General features: G+C 37.3%; 1 protein-coding gene across 1 annotated transcript in view; it reads left to right on the plus strand.

The window, feature by feature from the left end:
- The window catches only part of EIF5B (eukaryotic translation initiation factor 5B), a 30,749-nt gene that overhangs the window by 2,159 nt on the left and 10,236 nt on the right, over window positions 1-18,354 (plus strand). The window contains exons 2-14 of the mRNA XM_074908684.1: window positions 5,046-5,171; window positions 5,260-5,344; window positions 5,743-6,394; window positions 6,803-7,023; window positions 7,203-7,353; window positions 8,964-9,059; window positions 10,195-10,281; window positions 11,695-11,784; window positions 13,506-13,801; window positions 14,431-14,538; window positions 14,678-14,788; window positions 15,662-15,729; window positions 16,853-16,994. Coding sequence (XP_074764785.1) covers window positions 5,046-5,171; window positions 5,260-5,344; window positions 5,743-6,394; window positions 6,803-7,023; window positions 7,203-7,353; window positions 8,964-9,059; window positions 10,195-10,281; window positions 11,695-11,784; window positions 13,506-13,801; window positions 14,431-14,538; window positions 14,678-14,788; window positions 15,662-15,729; window positions 16,853-16,994 — 2,233 coding nt within the window. The remainder of the gene's footprint in view (window positions 1-5,045; window positions 5,172-5,259; window positions 5,345-5,742; window positions 6,395-6,802; window positions 7,024-7,202; window positions 7,354-8,963; window positions 9,060-10,194; window positions 10,282-11,694; window positions 11,785-13,505; window positions 13,802-14,430; window positions 14,539-14,677; window positions 14,789-15,661; window positions 15,730-16,852; window positions 16,995-18,354) is intronic.

Consider the following 18,354-nt stretch of genomic DNA (forward strand, 5'->3'; position numbering starts at 1 on the left):
TAACATAAGCTTGAATGTCGGTAAATCAAAGCTTGTGTTAGGGTTAACTTTGGCCTCAGGATGGCTTCCACAGGGAATTTCTAGGTTCTGGCTGTTGCAGGCTGTTGCATCAGAAAAAGAACTTGCTCCAAAACTGTGCTTGTTTCTCATGCTTTAAACTTCTCCCCCCATGCTCCACTTCCCCTGCAACAAGCCCAATGCTTTAAGGTATATATTATTTTAGTATTTTATTAGCAGATGCTAATAGCTGAGGAGTTTTTCAACTGGGCTTCTAGCCTTAGAGTATTGTTTCCTTTCTGTACTAGCAAGGGAAACACTGCAGTGTTTTTTTTCTACAGACTGTGCATCTATCAGTCACGAGGTTTTTACACTTTTCTGACTCAATAGCTTGCAACTGTGTGGGATCTTATAAGTAGGAGAGCTACTGGTCGTCTTTTTACATCTGACTGAGCAGCGGTAGGTGACAGCACTTCGTTTATTTTCTAACTCTGCTTTAATCTTCACACTGAAAAAGTTTCATACTTTCTCTTATAGGCAGGATTTGGGATTGTAGCTTTATTTGTCACTGGTTTTGCTTAATGTGTAACGCAAGTAGCTTAGCTTGTCTTTTTAGAGTGTCACTTTCTGTTACTGGCCTGATTTGATGTGTTGATTATGTGAGAGATGTTGATGAGTTGCCTTTGTTGCCCATGCCTGTCTTAAAAAATCTCCAAACACTTACATGGGGTGATCTGGGTATATTTGATCGTGGTTTGGTACAGAATGGTGTTCTAGCACGGCATTTAACCAGTGACCCAGTGATTATTCAGGAATCTCTTCATAAGCATCTTTCCCTATGTAATGCAGGTTTTCAGTAGTCTATGTGGATGACTTGTACGGGAACCCTTTTGGTCAACAGGTGATTTCTTAATGTCATTTCTAGGGCAGTAAGGTCAATATTCTTCAGTATAAAGTATGTGAATATTTCTATACGCTACTTGAAAAATCCTTTGGAATATTTTTGAGTCTTATATTGCTGTAATCCTGCTTAAATGGCAGAAGGCAGTGAAATAGTGTAGGGGAAATGTAGGGCACTTTCTAAAATCAGTGATGTAACTCTAAAGAAGAATAGTTTTGCTTGGTATCTGAAATGTGGTGATTTTTGCATACTTATTATTGATTACTGCCATCTTTAATTAGCCTGACTGTTGTGGCTTCTCCCACTGCATAGTTTTGCCCTGTATTAGGCGCAGACCTCCATGGAGGAATGTCTGCAGCCATTTAATGTTTTAAAAATTGCTTGTTTACGTTTATGACCGAGGTACACTCACAACTGTTGCTTTAATTTTACTGCACTGAAATGCTGTTTTAGCAGTGTCAGAACTCTTCATATCTGGCAGCAAAAATAGAGACTGGAATCAAAGGTATGTGAGTATAAGAAAGGTGGCTCAGGCTTTGCTTCTGAAACAGAGGCAAAAGAAAATCAGGGAAATAACCCTTTCTCAGTGGTGCAGTAGCACTTTCTTTGGTTTCGTGCTTTCCAGACCTCCTTGAGCCTCTTGTGTTGGGGAAACATGGAGTTGTCTTGGTGTGTGAACCTGAGCAACAGCAAGCCTCCTTTGAGTCCAAAGCATTATGAGGTTGAATGGCCTAAGGCAGTGAGGCTGTGAAGTCTGTGTATGAAGTCTTCATGCCAGATCAATTCAAGGTCAGAATTCAAAACTGAGCATATTGGTGCTTTCTGATTCCTGTGTCAGACAGACTTAGGGTTGGGGTTAGGACCCCTGTAAAGCCCGAGTGGAAGGACAAGGGAGGCTGTGTGGAGACCTTTTGGGGGACTTGGAGGAAGTTCTGTAAGAGTGGTTGGGTTTCTGAAATGTGTGTTTGGGGACTGCTTTAAAAAGTTCACAGGAAAAAGTTCCGAGGTGTATCTTCCGATGCCAATAGGAAAGAAGCTTTCCTGTTATGTATCCAAGTGCAGTGGGTTCCTTATGACATAAGAATTTCCCAAGAAGAGAGGGAGGACACCTTCTCAATCTTCTTTTCAACTTTCTTTTGTTATGGAATCTTTGTGGAATATTATTATAGATTTCAAAGCTAAGGAAATTTAAGGTCAGTATGGGAATAAACTCTTAGTAATGGAAGGCAATATTTGAATTCCATGGCTTTCCAATGATATTCTTGCTTTACAGTTCTTAAGAAGAATTATAACTATATATATTGCTGTATATGTAAGTGCATGTAGCCTTAATTTTACTTTTTACTTCATTGAAGCTCAAATGTTTGAAGCTTGCTGTGTCACTTAGTAAATGGAAATAATAGTGGAAAGTATACGTTTCTTGGAAACCGTTGACTGTTAAGCAGTGGAAGCCAAGGTTGGAAAGGCTCTTGTACTGTATTTATGCCACTATTGTGATAGCTGAACAGTCTTCACTATTATTGCTAAACTGTTCTTCCTGGTGAATGTTAAAGCTTAATATCTGTGAATGAATTAGGTTTTCTAGTGTTTGAGTTGAGATTTTTTTTTTTCTTTTACCCAAAGAATTTTTCAAGGTTCAGTTGAAGTGAGTTGATTTGAAAACAGATAAACCCACACCCCCTTAAAGTCTGTATCCTGGAAGCCATAAGGTGCCATAAGCATCCTCTTTGCTAGTAGCATAAAAGTCTTTTGTTTAGACATAACTTTCTGCAAAGTTGCAATGTGAAGAGTCAGCCTGGAGGATATCCATGTAAAATATAAGCTGTTTAAAGGCTTGGCTGTTTAATATCTGTACAACCATATGGTTAACATCCTGTGGTAGTGGGAGCAGTACAGCCATGGAAGTAGTAGTAGTGGAGCTTGTGTTTTGGTCTCTTCAAACTATTTCAAGCTTTTATTTGACTCAGTCTCCTCCATTAACTCCTAGAGTAGGAGGAAGTAAGCAAGTGTGCTTAATAAACGGATACGCTGCACTTAATGCAAAAAGAAACACGAGGGCCTATGTATAGGCTTAGATGCCATATAGTTAGTCTGATATTAGGGCTTTAACTCTTAAGTGTAGAGATGATTGTTGACATTTTTATTTCAGCTGTCTGTGCTACCCCTGGTGCACAGCCAGTTAAACTGCTTATAAAAGCAGCTCTCAAACTGCTGAAACATCAAATCAGCTGTTCTTAAGGTGGAAGTGGCCAAAAAGTTTATTCTTTCCTCTTGAGGGAGGTAGGATTGGTTTAGAAATCTAGCATTAACTGTTTGAGAGTTACATTTCTTTGAGAAATGTATTACTTACCATGTCAACACATAAGAAGTACTACTAGGTGTATTCAAGGTGTGTGTTCTCTTGTCTTAACTAAAAGTATCTCTGGTAATAAAGGTGCTGTATAGGGAGGTACTTCATTGTGCTGCTTTTTGTTTGGCTTGTTCAGTCCTATATAGAAGAAAATTTAAGATCTTTAAAAATACAGCTAATCAGTCTTGAACTTTTTAAAAAAAAGTGCATTGTTGCTTCCTCGTGCTGTTGTCACATATAGACGGTGTTACTTATGCCCAGTATTTGGGATAAAATGGCTTTGTGGATATCAGTATTCACTTTAACTTGTAAAATGATTCTCTCATCCCTCTCCTTTTGCAAAGGGGGATACAACTTAGACTTACTGAATTTCAGAAGCTTTAAAGGAATAATGAAGTACTTGTTTGGGGTTTTTTTAGTAATATTCAACTTCTGGGTTTGTAAATTGGCAAGGCTGAAGCTCTGGTAGTTCAGAATTTGCTGATACCTTGGAGGTCCTGAATCTGGAAGAAATTTATTTCCCTTGTTTTCTGGATGTAGATTCAGGTGTTTGGTAGGTCAACCTTTGACTGATTTGTCCTAAGGGAGTTGTAACAATTGAGAGTGAAATTGTAAAACAAAGAACAGTTTTCTGCCCACATATCTAAGAGGGAGTTAGGTGTGGTATAGATTGATTAAATGTTTTTTTGAAACTGCAAGCTGATGAAACTAGCATCCTAATATTTGCGACTTTAATAGACCTGTTTTGGTGTGAGTACTGAAGTCCTAATTGTGAAGCAGGTAAATCTTTCTTACAGGTGCATATTGAATATGATGAGGTAGAAAAACCTCTGGACACTAGACATAGTCTTTGCTCAATTCTCATGGTACAAGTAATGAAAAAAGTGCATCTGAATTACAACTATTGGTGAGCAGGAAACAAACCACCTCTACTTAGTTGCAGATGAGAGGTTATTTATAGCAAGAAAAGAAAATACTTTTGAAAGAGAAACTTCCTATAATGAGATGTAAGGAGGAAGGATGCATATTTCAGATGCCTAGTGAAACTTCTTTTGGCTTTCTTTAGGCCTGGGAGAGGTAATAGTAAGGCAAGTGGTGGAAATAATTGCTTGCCAACTACGTTGGTATTTTTTATCATCTGCTTTAGAGTCTGGCTCAGGGCTGAGCTATGTTCTTCCATGCGACTTCTTTTCTTGAAAGATAAGAATAAAACTATTCAGTCTGATAGCAAAGCATAGGCAACTGCTACCATAAGTTCATCACAGCTTCCAGCTTACTTGCTAAATAAAAATACAGTAGCTTTTTTGTTTGTTTGCTAAAGGGTGTTTAAAAGAGCAGGTAAGTGCTTCTTCACAGAACTTTAGAATTTCCTGGTCACTACATTGCAAGACTTCTTCTGTTAGTACTTAGTTTTTATGTTTGCATTGTGGGGACTGCTAGTCTTTCAGTGAAGTGACACTGTGATTTGAAGGGCTAAATCTAGTTATATTCTTCCAACAAGTTTTATCAAATCTCACATCTAAACTTTTAAAGACAGTGTTGCAAAACCTGAACATGTTTTACTGTTCCACCTCATGTCAAGCAGATGACGTGTAAAGGTTTTTCCTTTTCATCCTACTGGGTAGGATAAGGTAATAGTACCTAATTGTTTGTCAGATGTGGTTTTTGCCCCTGGATTGCTTGTTTTGTGATTGATTTTATGTTTCAAAGCTTTTATTAATTTTATGCAAATGGCTTCTACTTATGTAAGCTTAACACTTGAACTCTTGAGAACCCTGCTTTCCTTTTGCATTTTAGTGCAAAAGATGATATTGATATTGATGCCCTTGCTGCTGAGATAGAAGGTGCAGGAGCTGCAAAGGAGCAAGAGCCTCAGAAATCCAAAGGCAAAAAGAAGAAAGAGAAGAAGAAACAGGATTTTGAGTAAGTTCAGTTTTTTCTATCTGTCTTATTTTATTTCATTATACAAAAACTCCGTTACTTAAGTACCATAACTTCTTTCTTATTTTAGTGAAGATGATATCCTGAAGGAGCTGGAAGAACTGTCAATAGAGGCGCAAGGAGGGAAAGTTGACAGGGAACCTTCTACAGGAAAGGTGAACACGAAGAGGTCGATGGGCTATTTAATAGGAAATAATTGAAATACGAGACACCTTTGTCCCAGAAAAGTTCTAGTGTTGCAGTGTAGTTAGAGATCCTATGTGAAACATACAGCTAGCATGTATTTTTAATGATACTTGATCATATTTTCATAGTCAATTGAATTGTGACGGATTTTACCAGAAGCCATATATTCATGCTGATAATTATTCAAAACCAATCAGAAAAAATTTTAAATGTGTGCTGAGGTGTAGTATACTCAGCAGGAGTAGTTATTGCTTTCAAACTTTGTCTTCAGTAAGGGAAGTTTTTCTTGATCTCTCTCAGCGCTATTTCTTAGCTCACAATAACAAGTAATTTTTCATGGCTGATTATCAAATTGTATAATTACCAGGTTGAAAATGACAACGAAGAAAGCTTATCAAAACAGGATAAAAAAAGGAAAGGAAAGAGTAAAAAAGCCAGTCTGGAAAATGACTATGACAGTGAGGAAGTGGAAGATAAAGATAAAAAACCTAAAAAACCTCAGAAAGCAAAACAAGACATGCTTTCTGGCAGCGATGATGATGATCATGAGACACAGCTTAAGAAAAGCAAAGGGAAAACTCAGAAATCAAATAAAAAGCACGATCTGTCAGAAGAAGATGAAGCTAACATTAAGAAAAACAAAGAGCGTGTGGGGGCAGTGTCTACAGGTGAGAGCGGCGATGAATCAGATGACGTCTCCCAGTCTAGGAAAGGACAAAAGAAAAACCAAAAACCAAAGTCCACTCCTGCTGCTGAAAGTGGGGATGATGAAGAAGAACCTTCATTCAAAGTAAAAACAGTGGCTCAGAAGAAGGCAGAAAAAAAAGAACGTGAAAGGAAAAAACGTGAGGAAGAAAAAGCCAAACTGAGGAAGCAGAAAGAGAAGGAAGAATTAGAAGGTGGTAAAGAACCAGCAAAGCCTAAGGAATCTGCAAAAAAAGCTGAAGAGAAGGCTTCTCCTGAAGTCATGGCAATCCCTGGCACTGGGGAAAAAGGAGACACCCCTGCAGGAACAGAGGGTTTGTAACATGGTTTCTAAATCTAATTCAAACAATTTTATAAGACCTTGTTGCTTTATGATAAATTAGGAATACTGGACATTTGGTAGCCTTGTCTGCCTCTTTGTGTTGGCTCACATGTGACTTTCTGGCCTGTAGTTTGTTCAGGTACATGGGAAAACAGAAGACAGATGGTGGATTCTCATTACAATATATGCTTACAGTTCTGTATTCCAAAGATACTTTGTCACTTCACAGTTGCTCTGACTTTATAAGTCAATTTTATTTTTTTCATTATAAAATGCTTATGTAGTAGGTAGTCAAAGTGTTCCTCATTTGGCGTTACCTATCACATTTGAAACATTAACTGTATTTAGAGTTTCTTTAAAATTCCCGGGATCTTTGAATATATGCCTTTTCTTTCTGTAGCTGATGACAATGAGGGAGACAAAAAGAAAAAAGACAAAAAAAAAAAGAAAGGTGAGAAAGAAGAAAAAGAGAAAGAGAAGAAGAAGGGTCCCAGTAAAGCCACAGTTAAAGCTATGCAAGAAGCCTTGGCTAAAATGAAAGAGGAGGAGGAAAGGGCAAAAAGAGAGGAGGAGGAACGTATAAGACGACTGGAGGAACTAGAAGCGAAGCGCAAAGAGGAGGTACTATATATCTTACTCTGAGGATAGAACAAGGGAAGGGGTAATCTTAACCTGTACACTTGCTAGTGCAGTTGGTGGATTACTTCTTAATATGTTTCTCAGGAATAGAATATACACTTGGCCAGCTTTTGTGTAAAGCAGGCTTTAAAATTTCTGCATGTTTTTTAACCTTTTTCTAGGAACGATTAGAGCAGGAGAGGAAAGAAAGAAAGAAACAGAAAGAAAAAGAGAGGAAGGAGCGTTTGAAGAAGGAGGGAAAACTTTTAACAAAAACTCAACGAGAAGCCAGAGCCAGAGCGGAGGCTACTCTTAAACTACTCCAAGCTCAGGGTAAGTAGTAAAGTTTAAAATAATTAAAAAACCCACAACAACAAAAAAACAAACAAAAAAAAACCCACACGAAAACCCCCCCAAATAAACACAGAGCAGTAAAGGATATGAATTCTTCTTATCTGGAGCTAGAAGGGCAAATGCTAGGTTAATTCCATGTAAAGTTACTCTGTTGTCAAGGAAGGCAGTGTGTGTGGGACACCACCACCACTCCCCCCATTTTTTAAAGTATGTTTAAATATCTATATATTTTCATGTTACACTTTAAATATCTAGCTTTTTAATACATTCCACTTGCGGTTTAAAGATGTTAGTTATGAAACTTAAGAAAAATCACTTTTTTTCCATTGCTTAGTCCAAAGACCAGGAAAAGCAGATGGGCTGTGCTGCAGGTCTTGTAAGACCAGCGATCTGGATCCCCTTGGATTAATTCATGTGCTCACTTAAGCAAGTGCATTGTTTTGTCTCAAATTAGCCAGTGCACAGGAGCAGTATATCCTTGTGCATTTGCTTCAGGAGAGGGTATATAGGAGCTTTCCTGGTTTTCCATCAAGTATAGTCTGTTTCCATTCTAATGAAGTAAATGTATCCAATCTGTTGTAAGCCCATGTCCTAATTTGTTCCTGGTAACTTGTTTGTGGCTAAGGAAACAAATGAATTCCTGAGGGCTGAGTATACTTTTTGTATTTGTAGAGAACACTATCTGACTTTTTCCTGGTAGATGGATGTGTAATGGTAGGAATCTCTGTAGCTAGTAAAATGTTTGTGTATCTTAAACATACACAAAGGCCACTCAGTCATTGTCGTAGTTATTAAAATTCTTCTATTTGTGTGTTGCCACAACTGGATTTTTGTCAAATCTATACTGTAAATCACATAGTACCAGAAGGAATTTTGAGTGTTTCAGAAGGTGCGGCAGTAGTTAAATCATTAATTTGTCTTTTCACAAAACTTCTGTTTTTAATAGAATCCCTTCCAACATTACAGTGCTGTCTTTCTGGTGAGGTGAAGATGAAACTGACAAATTAAACCTGGTCATTATTTTAATACTTAAAAATGTCTATGTGGTTGAAAAAAAACCTAAAATGAAAAAAACCTCAAACAAAAAAAACCCTAACACTGAGCAAAAGGGAAAATACTATCTACTGAACATCCTCAAACTTTTAAGAGCTGTGCATCATAATTACTCCAGATGGTCTGAAACTAGCATGACTGGCAGACTGATTTTAAGTGAGTTTTTTAGCATTGCAGACTTTAAATTGACATATGCTTGTTAAACTTGAGGTTTGTGTGTTCATGAAATACTATGTGTAAGTATGTGACAACTTCAAACCTGGAGTCTTAGGATCAGTTTGTTCGGGTGTCGTTCCACTCCCCTGCTCCCCAGTAATCTAACTTCTTGAGAGCATTCAGAGTATCTGAAAAACTATACTCAAGTTTTGCAGCTTTTGAAAACCAGAATTCTTTTTAAAAAGAAAATATGCATTGAATCTAATTTTCACTTCCTCCCTCCACACTGCAATCCTGGAAAATGTGTTCTCATTTAAACCGAAGCTTATGTTAGTAATTAATCACCTGGATTTTCTTTCCAACATTTTTTTTTTCCACAGGTGTTGAAGTGCCATCCAAAGACTCTGTGCCAAAAAAGAGGCCAATATATGAAGACAAAAAGAAAAAGAAGCAGCAGCAGCCAGAAAATAAAGAAGGTGTGGTTTGCGTATAGGGATACTTAATAGTTTAAGATCAGCTGATTTATTCTATAAACACTGCTGGAAACGTGACTAACCTAATTGGGCTTTCTGGTGGCTCTAAGGTTCTTCTGACACCCCTGCTGTCACGTGCAACTGCTGATGCATTAGGATTCTAAAGTTGTTTGAAGGCTGTGCACTTAATCCTTTGTTTTGCAACCTACTCAACTGTTATTTCCTAACCTGGGCATTTTCTTTAGAATTTGTAAATGTTGGAGATGTACAGAATGTAAAGGCCTTTTATGAATGTGAGGTTGAATCCTTTGTGTGCATATGTAGGTTAAACACAATATAGTGTAAGTAATAATGACTTGTAATTAAGTCTGAGTTGATGTCCCAGAATAAAAGGGGATTGATCCTAGTTTTAGTACTTTTTCTTTTAAATTGGAGACAATTTGTTTGTTTATTTGTTTTCTTGCATATAAAACCAGTTTGCAGTTCCTAGGGTGTGAGTAGTTCAGAGAACTTGTATTTTTGAAAACTTAGACCTATTTAGGCATAAATTGAATGTGTCAGAATTTTTTACTTTTGTGCTTTGTAGTTTTCCGGGGGGGGGGATTACTGTGGGTCTTTTCAAGTCTATTCTTAGTTTAAAAAAAACCCCAAACCTCCTTGCATTAGTGATTTTTGTTATTTAGCTGGGGTTTTTTTAACATTTGACATGAGTTATGTGTCTGTTTACCACTTAGAGTGAAAATGGTGCTTATCTGAATTGTATCAGTGATTTTTTTTTTTTTTTCTAATATGGAACAGTAGAGCAAGAATGGGTAGTTCATTAGTATTACTTCATTTTCTTTTGCCTCTTAAACTGAGGATTTTTTAATGTTCAAAAGCAATGGTAATCCTTTTAGGCACTAACTGACCTATCACATAAATCTAACTGCTGAGCCAGATGCTTTTCAGATAAGCCACATGCTCTAAGTTTGTTTCAGCTCAATAAGTGGGAATTGAGTTTGGTTTTGTATTACATACATTCATATTTTGTTTGCTTATAACGCAACTTAAAAATATAATTTAAATGTGAAGCTGTATGTCTAAGTTGGTTTTCACTTTCAAAGAATTTAGCAACCAGTTTGCTTGCTTGCAATTTCAGAAAGCGTGGAGGTAACTTCCCCAGCTGAAGATGCTGTAGAACTGGAAACACCAGTAAAAGAAGAGATTCCTCTTCCAGTAGAGCCAGGTTAGTAGTAAAGCTAATAAACATAAAACACGTAAGACTGTGTGGCACTACTGCATGGTGGGTATCATACCTTGCTGGATGGGGGCTGAATGGCCATTCTTTTCAAGTAGTTGCTGTTTTGTTTTTTTTTTTTCTCTTTTCCCAAGGGAGGAACTGGTAGAATTCTATGGAATAAAAAGGCATGAAGCTGCAAAATTAGTGTAAAGGTCCCTTATTCAGAGTGATTTCCAGTGTTTGATTGGCTTAGGCAACTATCTCAAATAAGCACATTCAGTGCCTTATGATTGCTCCCTTGACTTTTCATTTGCTTTCTGAAAGGCTGTTTTGTCAGCGATTAGGTGAGGGTAGGGAGGAAATACACTGCTTCTAGTACCAATACTGTGATATTCACAGTGATTGTATCCTTGATTCCAACTGTTTTGCGTTTACAAGTGCTGAACGGAGTGGATATGGGTTAGCTTGTGAAACAGAGTATCAGCCTAGCAAGTGCTTGTTGCCCTTGTTTTTGCCTGCACTTTTGGCAAAATTACATTGTAGTGGACAACTTCCTCAGCAAGGAGACTGCTTCAGTTTTTACCCTTAGTCTGAAGTCAGACAAATACTGACAAATTTCCAGCTTTTTGAAAACGAAGCTGAATGTGTACTCGACTTATCTCTTGAAGGAGCAGTTCCTTTGCCGTAAAAGAGAAGAGCTCATGGGCAGGATGTTAGTTCCCAGTTAATATTGTAGCAGTCTGGGACTTAAGCTTCATTTTAAATAGCTGAAATCTCATGACACTCGGTGTGCTGCAACATATATATTGTTTAATGCCTCTCTTGGAGAGGGCTAAAAATTTGCATTTTGCCATTTGTCTGTTAAGAGCTGCAGTCTCTTCACGTGTCTGACTGAATTCTTGCTGGAATTAATATGTTGGATGCTTCTGGAATTCATGGTATAATTATGTTAAAGCATCTGGAGTCCTAAAATAGCACTTTTCATAGACAATTTATTTTCCCACTAATTAAAATTAATACTGTAACCCAGCTTGTTTTCTTGTTTCTCTGTCACTTTGCTACACATGGCTAACTGTTAATTGGGCAGCTCCTTTCAAGGAATGTGGTTGTGGTGGAGGTTTGTGTGGCATGCATTATAGAGGCACTTGCATGATATGCAGACAGGAACTAGCTGAGTAGTTCAGCTATGTCTTCCAAAAATATGTTTTGCTGGGCAGAGATGCTAACACTGTAAGATGTTGTGGAGAGAACTGAAGATTAAGTATGCAGGATTTTCTGTTCAGGGAATGTGAAGATAACTTGGTAGAATTATGATAGCAGCAAACTTGTAAGTTGCAGTTGTCAATATGTCAAAGGAAGGGGAACTTAAAAATGTATGCTGCTGGTCTGTTTCTTCTCCTTTAATGTTGGATTTCTTAGTTTCAGAAGAAAAGGAGGAAGAAGAAGAAACGGAAGATGCGGGGTTGGATGACTGGGAAGCTATGGTTAGTGATGAAGATGGAGAGAAAGGTGGGCATATAAATACCAAATGGATGCTTTTTCTGAATAAGAGGTTTCTTTGGACTGAGTTTGATTCTGTAGAAAATGATATTGTATTTAGAGTCTCTCCCTGCCCCATTAGATAAAACTGTGAGGCAAGTGTGATGATAGATAGATAAATGGAAGGTCCTTCAGAGACTGCACAAATACTGCTCAAGAAGACCCTCTGGAAATACTCATACATGCAGTTACCACCTAAAATAAATCAGCTTGAACTTTTTCTTCATTATTATGGGTGTAAAAATCCTCTACTCTTAATATGTGCTTAAGCCACATCTGGGAGTTTAGGGAAACTTTTTACCTGGTACTGTGTTTCTTCATTAACCATTCCAAAGCCATAACAGCTTGGCTACACAAATCTGGCAACATCTAGAAGAGTACCCTTGAGACAAGTTCTCAAAGAAGTGTGAGACTAAGACAGTGTGAAGGTTAGCATGTGCATGTGTTTTAGTAAGATCTAGCTACCTTCTCTTCTCTTCTGCACCTGCCTCTCAGAGAAGCAAGGAAAGAATTGCCAGAACATTCATATTCCTGCATGTATATGCCAAAGCCCATGTTCTGTCTATGGCCAAGAGCAGTGTTTATAGGCAAGTTAGAGCTGCACAGGAATGCAGGGATAGCTTCTCGGATGTTTTCTTCCAGCGGTGGAGAAAGCCATATTGCTGTGAGTCTTCCTGAACAGGAGTTGATGACTGTTCTTAGTGCTTCCTTGATGTGTCTGCATTGTTTAAGATCAAAGAGTAGTCATCAAGTAATTTTTGACTTGCTCAGCCCTATACTCCCAGCACTTTATATACATATGTGTACATCAGTATGGAATTTACTTCAGCACAACTGTGTGTTCCTATGGTGCTGGACTGCCTTTACTCTGAGGACTAAGGGCTGCTCATCTTCTTGAAGACTGTTTTAGTCTGTCGCCACTGTCCTGGGGAGAATGTCACATCCCACTTCTTGCTGCTTGGATGTGATCCAGAAAAAGAGCCTCCCTGGGAATTAGATTTAGTGTGTTACTAAGCTGATGGACTTTCAGCATAGCAAGGAGACAACTAATCTTGAAGAGCAGTGGGTCTTCTAGCAGCTCTGTCAGAAAGAGAATGCATGGCTTTAAAGTGTTCATTAGCCTGTCTCTTATGATTTTGCAAGTATGTTAAATAGGAAATGTGTTTACTGAAGAATTCCTCTGAAAAATATTAATCTTCCCTGAACAGTCTAGGAAAACCTTAAGATGAGATTTTAGTTTTTTTTTTAAAAACATAGACCGTTTGTTTTGATTGTTACTTCTTAAATGTGCATTCCTGATCAGAATCCATACTTGAATTTGCAGTATTTTTGCTTTTTGTTTGAAAGGTAGTGTGTTCATTCCTTTATGAAGTGCACACAGCTTTAAAGAATGCCACTTCATCTGAATGTTTGTGAATGGTGTCAAGCATAAGTGTCCTGTTAATATAATTCCTCCACCCACCCCAAACTCACGCTGCTTGTACAAACGCTAAACACAAGTCAGCAGCTTTGAACATAAACCAGTTTTTTTATATTGAAAGTTGAAAAATGATCTTGACTAGCATTTGACTGGAACCTACTCTGAGTCCTCATTCTTCTATAGTAGTCTTTGGGGCTTTTTTGTTGCCCTCTCCCCCATAAGTGTGAATTTAATAGAGAATTTTTACTGCAGATTTTTTTTTTTTTGACAGAGAGCAAACCTGTCCACATTGAAGTCAAAGAACAAAATGAAGTGGATGAGGAAGAGGAGGAGGAAGAAGATGAGGAGGAGGAGGAAGAAGAGAGTGAAGATTCTGAAGATAGTGAGGGGAGTGATGATGAGGATGAAAAGACTTCAGATGAGAGAGAGGCAGACTCCCAAGCTATTGGAAAACAATCTATGGAAAAAAAGCCCAGCAAGGAAATAAGCTCTGATTCTGAGTACGACTCTGATGATGACCGCACTAAGGAAGAGCGAGCTTATGACAAAGCTAAACGGAGAATTGAGGTATTAAGATACAGCTTTATTTGAACAACTGGACTCTTGTGTTGTATAAGCAACACCTTAATCTTCAGTTAATTGAAAAGCCTTTTAACCGTATTTGTTGGAATGATGGCTGTGTCATGACTAATACTTAGCCAGGTCCAGAGACTGGGTTAAGAAAAAATACCTCTTCTTGCCTGAAGATGAAGTATTTGGTTTTAGAAAGCTTGATCACAAAGAATGTTCACTCCAGTCGCTTCCTTTCACCTCTCTCCCTCTTGGAGAAAGAGGCTTTTATCCTTTACAGATAAATATTTCAGAGTTTTAAAAGGTGTATTTCTAAACTGTTCAATGTTTTTGTGGCTGCTAATATCCTTGGTTTTCTTACCCAAGATGCTGCTTCAGGATACACCTTCAACAAAGCTACATGTTAGTGGATATAATAACTTACCCTGCTAGGCTGTAACCAAAACCAACCACCCAAACTCAACCGTTGGTTGTAAGTTTTTGATTTGCCAAAAGAAGAATGACAGACGTCGAACTACCTTGAAAATTCAAGTCCCACAGTTAACTCTGTTTTATATATGTATCAAGTCAAGAGGTGAGCTGTGTTTTTTGGTTTATACTTACCAGTTTTTTTGTCTTTTCCATAGAAGCGACGAGCTGAAAACAGCAAAAATATGAACACTGAAAAGCTCAGAGCACCAGTTATCTGTGTCCTAGGGCATGTAGACACAGGCAAGACCAAAATTTTAGATAAGGTAAGATGTGGATTGTGAAAGCACTGCCTGTGCATCTTGTTTATACATGTGTGGTTTGGGTTGAAAATAGAAAAATTAAAGTGTACTCAGATGAATTCAGTCTCTTACATGTAAGTATTTCTGATTTCTTTGTCTTTAGCTCCGCCATACTCATGTACAGGACAGTGAAGCTGGTGGTATTACTCAGCAGATTGGTGCGACTAATGTTCCCCTTGAAGCTATTAACGAGCAAACTAAGATGGTGAAAAATGTAAGTGTTATAGCACTTCAAAGACTGTTTTTTAAAAAATATGAAACGTAAACTAGTTAAGGCCTCTGAGATTTCCTGACATGAACAGCTGTACTTTTCCCCCCATCTCTAATATTGAGGTTGACTGGTTTTAAATTCCTATTTTCCTCCCCACCCCCCAAAAGGGGAGACTGTGTCATTTTTCATTTCAATTGATATATTTGGTTTTGGTTAATGCATTGTTACTTCAGAAAAAATACATAAATACTGCTTACTCTCTTCTGGACAGTACGCTTATGTACATAGACTGCTTATTTGTCAATATTTTGTCTGTAAATTGAGGGGGTTTTTTAAATTTACTGAGTATATTTTCTGTTAAAACCTTACCTTTTTACTATGTGTGCTGAAATTGGGCCAGTTCCCGAGTGATGAATTTTATTGTGTTAAAGAAGTAGTAACTTTTCTGTATTGCTTGGTTTGGATACTGCATCTTATTTTGCTTACAGCAGCAGCTGGCTGAAAAACTTTGATGGCTTTTTCTAAGATTTCACTTAATTTATTATAAATGTAAAGTCAGTGGAGAGAAGGAAATCTTCAAAACCAGGATGATAAATCTCACTAGTCTGAACTATTTTTTCCTATGTAGGTTTGTCTTGTCTTACCAATTTTAGCTGAGCTTATGGCCACGATATCTAGGGGAATGTGCTGCATAATTTATTTTATACTGAAATGAGCTTTGACTGATTTGGTTTATGGAGGGTGCTGCCCTTTCTTAAAATATGTATCTGGATTTTTGAAGCAAAGGCTGTCAGTAACGCTGCCACCTATTAGGTTTTGGGTTTTTTTTCCTTCTTGTGTAATCTTTACAAGATGGCTAATATTTTGAAATATTAGTTTGACAGAGAGAACATAAAAATTCCAGGCATGCTGATAATCGACACTCCAGGACATGAGTCTTTCAGGTAATGTTTCTCACAATATAGTACTTCCCAGAAGTGATGGCTAAAGCATCCGCATATGTTTTTAACAAAGTGCTACATCTTTGCATAATCCGTTGTGTTTCTTCTCACTTAAAAGAACCCCAACAACCTAAAGTAGAGGAATAAATGGATTTGCTTAGTTTGCAGGTGCTTTCTATATCTGGTTAATCGCTGGCCTTTTATATCTGATTAATTTTCTGTCTTCATGCCAATTGAGCCATGAATATCTGAAAAAGCATGTAAATAACTTAACAGTTAGTATAAGAGGAAAGATGAAAGCAGAAAGTTAGCTAGAGAAGAAAAGGTGAGAATTTCAGGTGGCTTAAGTACTCTGCTCTGAAAAATTAAAACTTTTGTCCTAACCTCCAGTTCACATTGTCCCAGTGAAGGTAACTGAGTTCGTAAGACTGGAAATCAGCTGAGTCTTAGCAGAGATCGCATGCTGTCTAGGAACACCAGTGCATGCAGGCAAGCCACAAAATCGACTTTGAAGTTTAAAACATGATACATGTAACTACTTACTGAGGTAGTGCTTGGGTGAAATCTCCAAACAGAAGGATTAAGATTTGATGTGACATTCTTAAACGTAAACCTCTTGCAAGCATTGAAATGCCATGTCTTAGGGTACTTGGTAATGTTCTGATCACTTTCTTGGCATCATATCACTTACAGGGCTTCATCTTCTAGCCAGGTTTTGTTTGGCACCAAACGTGTCTGATAATCTTACTGTTTATGTAGTATTGTATAATAAACTGTCTTGTTCAGATTTTGCACTCCTGTATTTCACTGTAACTGCCTCAAGTCTCATTCAGAAAAAAATCAAAACATGTCTCAACTTGTAAAAAAATAACAGTAATAGAAACTCTTGTGAGAATAATAGTTTCTTATTTTTGCTTACACATACTCTAATATATTCTGTTAAATGGAATTTACAGTGTGATTTGAATTATTTTTTTGATATAGTTTACATTTTTGAGGAAAAAACTACCTGATCAGCTTTAGCTTTTTGTTGGTCAGTGTAAGTTTGACATTGTAATTGTTTTAATTAAATTTCTGTTTGCTACATGACTGATTTTTAATTTTTTTTTTTTTCTTAATGCTACAGCAATCTAAGAAATAGAGGAAGTTCACTTTGTGATATTGCTATACTTGTAGTTGACATTATGCATGGTTTGGAGCCACAGACAATTGAATCAATAAATCTGTTGAAATCGAAGAAATGCCCCTTTATAGTAGCTCTCAACAAGGTAAGATAGCTTTTTACTCCAATACTGTGTTTTTCTAATCTAATGGTGTATTTGGCATCTGACAATTTTCTGGTTTCTTCCGTGAACTTGAATTGTTTGTGTAAAGTCTGAAGCAGTGGTTCTTAGATCCTCTCTGCATTTTTCATGTCCTTGATGCCCTCATGGCTTTACAGGAGCTTTGCAGAACATTATCTCTGTTCTTCTCAGAGTCCTTACTGATTAAGTTTCTTTACCTTATATAACTTCTAGGTATGGTTCACACTTCTGGAATTTGTACTTCCATTGTGCTTCTTTTTCTTGCACCTACTTAAATGCATTTGTATGCATTTTCTGATAAAGCTGAAAGATGAGCTTCATGTTGAAGAGTCTTACTTTATTTTAGCTACTGATAAGCGTTAGTTTGACTTGAAGATAAGCTGGCTTTTAAGCTCATGCAATAGTCAAGTTGATTGCTGGTGGGAAGTATTTTAGGCTCTGCAACATTAGATGGTAAAGCCAGTTATTTTCAGCCTTGCTTTTAGAAATCCTCTGCATGAGAAATTATGCTGGCTGTTTGTGATGACTTATATGAATTGTTATAAGGAAATGATTCGTGTCCAATGACTGTGGATGCTATTTGACATGCTGACAGGGAACTTACAGAAGGTTATTCATGTGCAGTTTAAAAACTGCAGTATACTTTAAAAAAAAGAATCGAGCGTTAAGATTGAAGATGGTTGAAACTGGGGAGGCCATTATCTCATTGTTGACAGCATCTGCTTTTTAAAAAAAACTACTGGATAGAGAGGTGTTAAGGCCAACAGTGAACATGAGATTAACTAGCTGAAAGTTCTTGCATTTCAGTTCGTAGTTCTATTATTTGACAAGGCTATAATAAATTTTCTAAAGATGGTAGTTTTGATTTGTACAGCAAATGTAATAGTTCCTTGGCCTAAGTCTGTCCTGCTAGGGAAGTATTTCTGAAGTATGCAGCTGTGTCTTTTGAACACCTCCCCCATGATCCCTTCTCTAGCAACATGAGAAAGAGTCCAAATTCATCACTAAGTTTTAAAAAATTCTTTGTAAAACTAGTACAGTCTCTTTTCAGGAAAAAAAAATTTCCCTTCATGTTTGGGTTTTTTGTGTATGTGAAGCTATACGTGGGTCTCTTTCTTCTAAATGTTTTAACTTTAACTTGATGTAATTAATGTATATAAACTTTCCTTATGTGAACCTAGATTATTGTATTTTAAATCTTTAAAACCTGAAATATTATTGCTGTCAGGAGATACTGTCTGACATTGTGTAAATACATAAACAGTGATAACTATAACAGCTATAGTTATGGCTGGTAAAGTATCTCACAGGTGATGTGGCATAA

This window comes from Athene noctua, chromosome 1 (assembly GCF_965140245.1).
Source record: "Athene noctua chromosome 1, bAthNoc1.hap1.1, whole genome shotgun sequence".
Taxonomy (NCBI): domain Eukaryota; kingdom Metazoa; phylum Chordata; class Aves; order Strigiformes; family Strigidae; genus Athene; species Athene noctua.